The sequence below is a fragment of the Stigmatopora argus genome, chromosome 6 (assembly GCF_051989625.1).
Source record: "Stigmatopora argus isolate UIUO_Sarg chromosome 6, RoL_Sarg_1.0, whole genome shotgun sequence".
In the NCBI taxonomy this organism is placed as follows: Eukaryota; Metazoa; Chordata; class Actinopteri; order Syngnathiformes; family Syngnathidae; genus Stigmatopora; species Stigmatopora argus.
Genome location: NC_135392.1, coordinates 9,911,990 through 9,922,699, shown reverse-complemented (window position 1 = coordinate 9,922,699; position 10,710 = coordinate 9,911,990). Strand labels below are relative to the sequence as shown.

Here is a 10,710-nt window from a genome sequence, read left to right as displayed (position 1 = left end):
AGGGGAAATACTAATCATGGTGATCATACCCATTCATTATCGGTACTTATGCATTTTTATCATAATTTGAGGGGGCTGGGCGTAAATCTGTAAGGCAAGAATAAGCAATAATAACAATAATGGGCAATACCATTTGAGTTTAACTCAAGATTCGAATATGATGAATTATGAAAACCGTTGTTCTTCTGCAAGACTATGAAGTAAAACAGCACTTACACTGTTCTCCATTAATGAAAAATACATCAGCCAGAAGAACCAAATAACAGAAGCCAAAAGCTTTTGTGCCAACATGCAGTCACACAAATTACCTAAATCAGATTGACTGAAGCCACTGGTTTCAACATTCATCTTTTTCCTCATCCATCAGTCCGCATATGTCAACATTTTTCTGGCATTTGATGTCTCAGTGCAAGTCAGTGTCACAGCCCCATCTTTCACACTTAAACGCACGTTCACGAATTTCCTTTCTACACGCACATCTGTGCTTTATGGTTTCTACGTGAATTACGCTGAGTTTCAGCAATAAATTGTATGCTTAGCATGCAATATACACATTAGCATCTTCAGTGTGATACATGATATCATAAGAATTGCTTTATGTACAAAACAGCATAATCCTAAAAAGGGCCCTAACCTCACCACCATCGCGTGTTGTCATTAAAGAAAAGCTTCCACATTGCTGTACTCAGTCATGTGCTGGAATGTTAAAGTACAAGAAATTGAATGATTCTATTTAACTCTGAATCCATTGTGTCCTTTCACTTTGGCCTGTATTTTATATTTTTTTATATGAAGAAAGCTAGTCACCCATGTGTGCCCCGCGTGAAATCTTAATGTGGCGTGACTGTGCGCTGCTCTGCCATTTCACACATCTGGAAAACCACATCTGCATCATTCATGAATAAGTAAAATTACGCAAAGCTCCCATTACTGAAGCCTGTAAATGCACTGTAGCATCACACCATGTGAGTGTGCACCCTCCAACCCATTTCTCATTCTCGATTTGAATTCACTGACCTATGACTTAGTTGCCCATTACTTAACATAGGCTCTATAAATGAGCAGAACAAAATGTTTAGTTTGACATTTCACTTTAAGATCTTTTTACCTCAGGATAATGCTTTATTCCTTGCAAAATCCAAAAAGCATTAGAGGGAATGAGAGAGAGAGAGTGTAGATTGACAAAATGTGAGAAAAAGAGTGGGAACAAAGCATGTGATGATCGCTGATATTAAGGCTGTACAGGTTAGACCAAAAAAGCCATCAGATTATGAGAGTGGATTATTTTATAACAGCCAATCAAAGAGGGGTTTTGTTATAATATTTCCACTATTTTACGTAGTGTAGTGAAATATACTTTGGTAGAATGCATTAGAGTGTACTTTCCAATAGTGATTTATGCTCATGATGCACCATTTTGGACTGCTTACATTTACATTTGTAGGTCTGGCAACCATTCCTGCAATAAAACATCCGCTGAATCTGGAAGTTGCACAAATTTGGCTTTTCCATTACTGTAATGAAGCCTAGTACAGCAATCTATGCCCTTATATACTGTAAACCTTTACATGGTGCCAAGAGTTTGAAAATCTTAATTAGACAAGGCTTGTGTCACAATTTTACTGTAAATTGGCTAATTTATTTCTGTATATTTGCAATGACTCGATAAAGTAGTATAGTTTAAGTAATTCAATGGATAATCACAGTGACTAGAGCCCTCTTGTGGCAGTGATTAATAAAATATATGCAGAAAATGTCACTAATTTATCATTGTGTAAAAATATCATCTTTATTGTATTTAATCGGTGTTGCAAAGATGACCCTGCACCCTCATTTCAATCTAATCAATAAGTACACTGCACAAACGCACACATTCTTCACAAATATTTTCCAAATATCAAAGTGGCAGTACATCTGCTTTGGGTGAGACACAAAAGACACATTGATTAAAAAAAGAGGTAAATGATTTTCACAAATATGATTCCAGTAATTTCATTAATAAGTGAACAAGTAGTTTACATAGATAAAAGGTTTCATAGTACTGTTTCCCAGGTTGATTGGGCTGAGGATTCCTTCACAAAAACGATGATTGCACACTTGCGTGATACAATAAAGTCGGATGGGTTTTTTTTCATTAACCATAATCATAGTAGTCAAAAATACGGTACTCCATAATGAACTTGATGGCACATAGGAACAATATTATGGATACACTACCATGCTGGGGCAAATGTGACCACAATGTGCAGAAATCAGTAGAACTCCTTCAAATCGTACCAAAGGGCTACTACGGGGGTATATGGATCAGGAGTAACGTACAAGTCACCAGAGTGAACAGAAGTGCCACATAAGTGCGAAAATGTGAGGAAAGGTCAAGCTCACACTGTGTAGCAGCAGTCAGAAGTGGGCAGGTACAGTCCGCAGGGCATCCTCCGCTGTGCGATGGACATTCACGTTCTGGAAAGAGCAAGGCATCAGTCAGAGGTCTCACTCAACAAAAACAGATGCATACCTGCAGGCTACAAATGTTAAATTCTCCCTTTTCAAATGATCTGTTGTTTCGGGTTTTACTTTGCAATAAGGGGTTTTGTGTGACTAACCGCCAAAAAGAAGAAATTAAGCAAGTGGAATTGCTCTCTGTCAGGTATTCTTTAGCTTAAATTGTGTCATTAAAAATGCTGAGTTGTTAAGAAATGATTGACAAGAGTGGCCTTGGAGCAATTCTGAGTGAAGGAAGTTTATTTCAATTGTTTCAGTGATTCAAGGAAAATACACAATATCAATTAAAAGTTAAATATCTCTATTTCCAGGACGTTAAATTGACGGTATAAATGCTTGGAGACATCCTACACATCTGATGAAAAAGTTGTGCAAAAGTACACGTAACATGAAAATGGAACCGTTACATTAGATCAGATCCATTAGGGAAAACAAACAACACAAAAACTTCATCGGACGAGGTTTTGTTGCTTCACATTAGGGAGCCTGAAGTCCAAAACAATCGTCAATTGTTCTCCAAAAAAAGGGAGAACGTCCGCGACAAATGTTCCGTCTCATATTATTACAATAATCAAAATTAAACTGGATTCCAGTCAGCTATCATCATCATGACATCCACTACTAATTAACAGACAAGTGCAGGAAGCATAGACAATGCTGGAGAGGAATAGGATGAGAGGAAGGATGGAGAGCAAAGGGGTTGGCAGGTGCAGTGTGCATCACAAGGGTTACAGCAAGGTGTGCAATGGGGGACTAAAGGAAGCCTCATTGGTGAGCTGGCACTGTTAGCAGAGCCTCCTCTGACATCCGCGACACCTCTACGTTCTGTTCCATGGGGGGAAAAAAGCACACACACACAAACGGGGAGGGATCAAAACAACGTGGGCAAACATCAGGATGATATTTGCCTTTGTACTGATGTAGTAAGGAGCGGTTTGCCTCCAACACGCTTTGTTCGATGAGATTTCAGGTCCATTTAAGCTACAATAGGCCATTATTAATTTGTTAGGATCTGTGGTCACTCTATTCGCAAGACATTTTAAAAGTAAATTCTCATTTAAGCACTTATCTATATAGAGGATAGACAAGTTTGTAATTGTTCTTTTTAAGGTTACAAATGTGTGAAAGGTTTCAGGGGGAGGTCCTTTTCAGTTCATTCAGTACGATGTTGAAAAAATCATCACGTTGCAGCATTATGTTCTGTGCCCGAAGCCACTGGAGGGATCCGGTTCAGTCCAGTCTTATTACATTTAATGTGAGTCAGCTGGTCTGCACGCGCATGCGTATATGTGTGCGTGTAGTTGCGGTTGTACGCACCTCTGGTTTATCTCGATGCGTGTTGACGGCTTCTACGTTGAGGCCGATGGACTCTACCTTACAACCTGGGGAGACAAGGTATGTCTTGTCAGAAAAGCGAGCGTCATGGTTACGCGTAGTGTAAATTGGAAGCAAAGGTGTTCTTACCGTAAGCCACCGGAGTGAGCTTCAACACGGTGTGCAGTGGGCACTTCAGGTAGGGTAGCTCCTCTGTGTGGATGAAAATGCAAGGACAATAGTGGGTTGTTAAACTACCAAAAGCATACATTTACCCAGAAGGCTACCAAAATTTGAAATCACAAGTCATGGGGAAAAAAAACAACAACATAAAAAAATCACACTATTTGTTCAGGCTTCCGGTTGAAGATAAAACAATTGTAATAGCTTTAAAAATAACAATTATAATTTTTGTAAGGATTTTCTTCTTATACTATTATATGTGTAATATTATTTTATGGTGTATCAGGTCAATCATGCCTTTTTCTCCCCTCAATGTCATCAAGGAGTTCATCTGCCAGACTCACCCGCAGTCTTGTCCAGGAAGTAAGCCAGCAGGCACCGCATGACGGCTTGGTGACAGATGACCAGCACATTCTCCTGCCTCTCCAACTCCATGATGACCGGCTCCAGGCGCTGCACCAGGTCTTCGTAAGACTAAGTTGACCAAATACAATTAAGAAACATTTTTGTTGTTGGTTTGTCCACAATATTGCGTGACTGACCTCTCCTTTAGGGTAGCGGTAACGGTACTTGTCCTGATCCCGCAGTGCAAATTCCAGAGGGTAGTTATCTTGAATCTCCTCATACATCATCTCTTCACACACACCCTAAAGTGGCATGGCACATACACACACACACTCCTCAGTATTTCACTATGAGTACATGATATCAACAGAAAAGATGTGCGGCAATCATTTAAGCTGGAGCTCAGCACTCACGGCGTCAATCTCGTTGAGGACCTTCCACTGTTCGTAGGGTACGCTGAGAGCCTCGGCGGTCTGAATGGTTCTCTTCATTTGACTGGTCCATACCTTCAGGTCGTTGATGCCCTGAGCCTGGATGAACTGACTCAAGTTTTTGCCAAACTGCGAAGAGTAGAGCAAGTCAACAAATGCTGACAAACAACGGTGATAGGAAATCAGGCTCCGTCTGCCCTGCTTGTCGTACCTCTTTCCCACGCGGCGTGAGACCCGAGTCTCCTCCGATGCAACCCTTGACGTTGAGCTCACTCTCGCCATGGCGACAGAGGTAGATGGAGCGAGGTGTAATGTGGATATTCATGAGATAGTAGACGATACGACTCTGGATGTGGTCCAAAACTCGATTGACTAAAAAACGCTGACCCACATCCATGATTTTGATGTAGGAGAGATCCCTATAAAACACCAGTACCCCATCATACTTCAGTTTGAAAACTATATTACTACAACCATCCGGTTGGAATCTGTTAACTCAAAATGATATTTATTATTCACAATTTGGCATAGTGATATGTCGACCTCCCTCTCAAATAAAGACCACCAAAATAATCCAACGAGATTTAATACAGGAGCTGTAGAAAAGATTCTTCCTTTTGGTTTTGACCAAGTGCCAATGCTTAGTAAGCTGGTGGATTGGTTGCTGGTTATAGTGTGCATGGTTGAATAAATATTTAGTCTCACCTGTCCAAGACCTCATCCAGGGTTTCATAAGAGTTTTCATAACACTTTATTCTCTTCATAAAATCTTGCACCGCCTCTTCGGTGTTGCAGTTCGTGTAGTCAGGACTTCCCAACTTCACTTGCTAAAAGAAAACATGGAAAGAATAATTAGGGAAAAAACAATAACACTTGCACATTTGGTCCTCATGAAAACTGCATTAAAATTTTACACTGACCACAATGTTCTCCTGGATAACATCTGGGTCTTCACACACAGATTCTACAAAGAACACCTAAAGGAGAAGATGCAAGTATGCTCAGAGCCTCAAGTTAGACTTTTCCACATGCATGCCACACAATTGTTACGAAGATATGTTTATCACCTTGAAGCCATTTTGGTCTGCAAACTCAATGATGGTTTCTCTCCTTTCTCTGGTGGTGTTTGTTGCATCAAAAACCTGTGCCCGACAAGAAAAACAATGAAGGCACTGCATCGAGCAGCAAAGCCGACGTGAGACCTACCGCAACTTGGCCACCTTCTTCTGTGAGGTACTGTCGCACATCGTTCAAAGCTGCCGAAGCGCACTGTCTGCAAAGATCACGCGTCACCACGCTGATAAGTCATACTGCGTAGTGAATTTTTAGGAGGATGATTAGACACTCTTACCTTCTTATTGCCAACCCTTCTTCATTATCTGGACGGAAGAACTCAAAAGACTTATAGATCTTCACACACTCTCTTCTGTATTGTCCTACATTGAACTCTAAAAAAAATAAGACAGTCAGTTTTTTATTAGCCGTTCCCTTTAAAACTGAACTTTTGTTATTATCATGCTTATACATTAACATAGGTCCTAATGATCTTCTATGAAAACCTCAGCTTTAATTGGTAATATTTAGCAAGCAACTAGATGTACCTCTGGTGGGAACTCCTATCCAGTTAAGATAGCGAGTTAGCTTCTTAGAGATGTAAGTCTTCCCCCTGGCTGGAAGGCCCACTGTCACTATCAAGGTTGGACAGTTGGTCATGCAGACTGCAAAGGAAAAGAAAGAAAACATGTGGTTGATTATCTTAAAAGACTTTCTTTGGAACTATTTAGCTTTATATAGTGGATCATTCGACTACTCTGAATAGTACTGTTTCGATTGTGAAAGTTGTGGGGAGAAAATCAGCGTACTTTTATAATCCAACACGTGCACATCATCAACAATCAGTTGCCAAACTGGTCTAGTGTTTGCACAGATAACTGGGTCAGAGAGGAGAGTGGCTCAATAGCATCAGTTGTTAATTCTTAGTCTTCATTTTAAATGGTTTCACCTCCTGCTCAAGAGTTCTTACAGGAGAGACCACAGACACTATTGAGCAAAGCCAAATCTGAATTGTGACTAAAAGCAATAAAAAAATCCATGTTGTGTGCAGTAAAACATTTCAGGCAAATGGTATTGTATACCAAATATTAATATTGTGGCCCCAAATTAGATGGCTATGTATGTGACGAGGCGCCAGATAAATTGCTATTTAATTTGTGTTGATTGTTACAAATGAAAACAGTATGCTAAAATGAACTTTATGAAAATAAGTAGAAGCATCTTAACTAACGGGTTGGCATTGACTGCGACGGACGCAATCAATTTGAACTGAGAGGACTGACAGTCATCATTTAATGCCAGCAGTCCCAGAAAAAAAATCATTTGGACACATTTTGGTCAATAGCTCCAAAAAGCTTAGGTAAGTATGATCATATCGTGATTTTTGTACAAGAAGATGCATCAGTGGTGGTCCATCATGTATCAGCACCATGACGGATGGATGGATGAGTCTGCAGTCCACACACCAATCCACTCCAAGTATAATTTATTGCGGTTGGGGGGGTCTCACGGGGGCATTGGTTCATTCGGTTCATCGTGACGATGACGCTCCCACCCGTCACGGCTCCTTTCGGCTGGAGCGCAGCGAGTGTGGCGTGAGGAGGCGGAGGACCACATTCAGCAGAAAGCCTCACCGCTAACGGATTGAGCTAGCTGCACATCCCGAATTGAAACGGGCTCGACTGGTTTATCGCATGGCGTTTAGCAAACATGTTCACCATAACAAATAACTAGCATGCTCCAGGAGGAGGAAGAAGAAATTAAAGCGAGTTTACGAAAGCCCATCGTGGCCTGTAATACTATAATACGCACCCTTCCTTTGAGAAATGTGCTTCTCCGGAAGGCCATTTTTACACGGCATCCAGATCTTCTTCAGCGGGTTTTGGGTGAGTTCCCGCGGGTTGGGCGTGGTTGTGTCTTCCGCTGCGTCTTGCGGCGATGTGGAGGCGGCCGCGTTAGGGACGCGGGGTCGTTTCCCGTGATGCTGCTCCGAAGGTGACCGAGGTTTCATGGCGGAGATCGGACGAAGACGCAGCCTCCGTCTGGCGTCCCGTCTCAGCTTCCTACTCTATCGGGCGAGCTGCGCGTCACGTGAAGCGTCGCTATACAGAAGACCGGCGATTGGTCGTCATGACCACGATGCGCGCGCAGTCGCATTTCTCACGTGAATTGAGACGACCAACTCTCAGTACATGAAGACTTTGAGATCTGGCCATATTCTCTGCTTTTACATCAATCAATAACCAATCATCTTATGTTTATTTATTTATTCGATGTTTTGTTTATTTATTTATTCTACTTTCTTGTCGGAATTCCCCTTTTTTAAAGTTACAGTGGCTAGAAGATATCTATAGATTCCTATTCAAAACTGCGAAAATTTGGCAAGATAATTCATTACAAAACATTTATACCAGGTGTCCAAACTATGGCCAGCCAGCACAGTTTTTATTGGCCCGCAGCAAATGAAGACATTATTCAATATGGTCCACACAAGAAGCTTAAGTCCAGCCTATACTTTTTGTCTTTTCGTAGCTTTAGCACTAGATGGAGCTCGTCACTTAAAGAGTGCTAAGGGGGTCACGAGCCACTGATTAATCCCAATGACAATGCTACAAAAACAGTAATAGAATTTATAAGTTACTTCAAACTGTGAGAATCTCACTCCAAGACTGCTGTGGTATGTCTTATGGGACCTGTCAACAAACTACTGTTCTTTTTAGCTTATCTGCTATTTTCCCCATAAAGATGGGGTGAGAATGGTAAATGTTGTCTTCATTATTACTACTGTTTATATTGGAGACCATCATTGGTAAGATGAAGAAAAACGGTAGATGGCAGCATTGCAATTTTTCTTCTTTACTTTAAGATGATTGGCATCTGGTATATCATTAACATTGTTATCGAGTCAGTCCAAAAATAAACTTGGGCCAAAAGGAGGGTGTGTGTGTTTTTGTGCGTACCATTCAGTATAATACAATAACAATGTTAGTGAACAAGTGACCATAAATAAATAATTTTTATTATCATTTATCGTAAAAGTACTGTTTTCATTCATCTTGCTTTATTTTTCTTGCACAAATTTCCGATATTTAGGCGCGTTTTAATGCTTAGTTTTGAAAACATTATAGTGTTAACTATGCACATCTCATTGTACAATCAAAATTTAGCCATTTGTATGAAACAAACACCTATGATACTTTTTTTTATTTTAAGAAAAAAGGGATCCTGTAGTTAAACACTGAGATCATATTTAGATAACAAACCTATTATTTATTTCAAAAGAGCTAGCAGACCGTACCAAAGAAAACAATAGATCCATCGGTGACGTTATTGTTCATAGCATTTCCATAAACATTAGACTTATTGCACTGGCATTGTATTTAAACGTGGTATACGATCGTGGGCGTGTCTCTATGGGTTTACGATCCTATGCAAAAGCATGCCCCCATAAAAGTATGTCGTAAATTGGGGTTCCCTTTATGTCAGTCCCCCCCTCAAACATCTTTTAGCCCAGACCCAATAAATGAGCGACATCAGTGCCTGTACTGGTATGGAAAACAACATTCGCCTCTTAAAACATGCATGTTACCCACTACGATACATGAAGCTAAGGTTTGCGATTACGCACACATTGAATGAGCCACGAAAAAAGGAGCAAGAAGCTCCGCATCAGCCTCGACGATCATCAAAATAAACAATCGAGCCCTAGTCTGTTTATATTTTAAAGCCAACTACACGCCTTGTCAAATGTAGGTGGTCAAACACGATCCCTTTAACAAAAGCGGTGTGTATACAAGGCAAAAGGCAGCGTTGGAGGCTTGTTGTGTATTATGTAGGGGAAAGGTCTCGGTGACAGCGCCAGACCACAGACGGCACGTCCACTCTTGTTTACGTTTCCCGAGCTCCCACGTTCACACTCGGCACGAAAACCCACGACAACAACGAAAAGCGGAAGCCTCCTTACCCGCTCTGCACTGGTTCTGTGCCGGCTTGGATCGGCCGGAGCAGCCTCTCATCATGGATCGTCTCCTTCGGATGGAGCCCCGACTGATGCTTATGACCAAGAGCACTCGCTTAAGCACGCCCGCGCGCACGCACATACACACACACGCCGAGTGTGTGAGGCGACATGCGAGGCTTCTTGCAAAACTGGACGGAAAAGGTAGCAATACCTGCCCCCCTCCCCTTTGCACCCTCCCACAACACACACTGGCGCACGCACACAGATAAACACACAGATAAACACACACACACACACACACAAACACACACACACACACACACACACACACACACACACACACACACACACACGCACACACACACACGCACACACACACACGTCCACCCTCCCATAGGTTACAAGGAAGTGTCCACACAAGCCCTGCAAGTTCCCATGACAGTGATGGTTAAATATAGCTTTGTGTAATGATAGATAAGTGTATTGTACATGCACTCATTTTTAAACATCATTTAAGTCCATCCACCTTAATTAATGGAAGTCACTTCAATACAAAGCCTGATTTCAATTTAGTTGGGAGGTTGTGCAAGTGGTAACTACAAATCAAATGTATTGATTTCTAAAGCTATATTTGACATGGAATATCTATGAAATGGGTGTCTGCGTGGTTAGTGCATCAGCCTCACAGCTCTGGGGTCAAATCCAGGTCGGTCCACCTGTGTGGAGTTTGCATGTTCTCCCCGGGCCTGGGTTTTCTCCGGGTACTCCAGTTTTCTCCCACATTCCAAAAAACATGCACGGTAGGCTGATTGGACACTCTAAATTCCCCCTAGGTATGGGTGTGAGTGTGCATGGTTGTCCGTCTTCTTGTACCCTGCGATCGGCTGGCCACCACCTCTGGCCCGGAGTCTGCTGGGATAGGCA

At 41.6% G+C, this 10,710-nt stretch overlaps 1 protein-coding gene across 4 annotated transcripts; it reads right to left on the bottom strand.

Moving 5' to 3' along the window:
- Positions 1-1,763: 1,763 nt before the first annotated feature.
- pfkfb4a (6-phosphofructo-2-kinase/fructose-2,6-biphosphatase 4a) lies at positions 1,764-9,972 on the bottom strand. Of its 4 annotated transcripts, none has more exons than XM_077603858.1 (14): positions 9,790-9,972; positions 6,374-6,490; positions 6,124-6,220; positions 5,979-6,045; positions 5,840-5,914; positions 5,693-5,749; positions 5,478-5,599; positions 4,984-5,191; positions 4,755-4,901; positions 4,539-4,643; positions 4,341-4,470; positions 3,964-4,026; positions 3,817-3,881; positions 1,764-2,457 (listed from the first exon to the last, which is right to left on the bottom strand). In XM_077603858.1, the coding sequence occupies exons 1-14, from the start codon at positions 9,923-9,925 to the stop codon at positions 2,398-2,400; spliced, it is 1,449 nt and encodes a 482-aa protein (XP_077459984.1). In that variant the 5' UTR covers positions 9,926-9,972; the 3' UTR covers positions 1,764-2,397. The 4 variants fall into 4 exon arrangements, with proteins under 4 accessions (XP_077459984.1, XP_077459982.1, XP_077459983.1 ...); XM_077603856.1 differs by lacking the exon at positions 9,790-9,972 and adding an exon at positions 7,638-8,840; XM_077603857.1 differs by lacking the exon at positions 1,764-2,457 and adding an exon at positions 2,718-3,324.
- Between the last annotated feature and the right edge of the window lie 738 nt (positions 9,973-10,710).

What these genes read in the sequence shown, in the direction of transcription:
- pfkfb4a (XM_077603856.1), bottom strand. Translation starts at nt 7,836, where the DNA reads ATGAAACCTCGGTCACCTTCGGAGCAGCATCACGGGAAACGACCCCGC. An exon ending in GCACATTTCTCAAAGGAAGG is followed by an intron (nt 6,491 to 7,637) that starts GTGCGTATTATA and finishes TTTCCTTTGCAG; the next exon opens with TCTGCATGACCAACTGTCCA. An exon ending in CTTCCTGGACAAGACTGCGG is followed by an intron (nt 4,027 to 4,340) that starts GTGAGTCTGGCA and finishes TCATCCACACAG; the next exon opens with AGGAGCTACCCTACCTGAAG.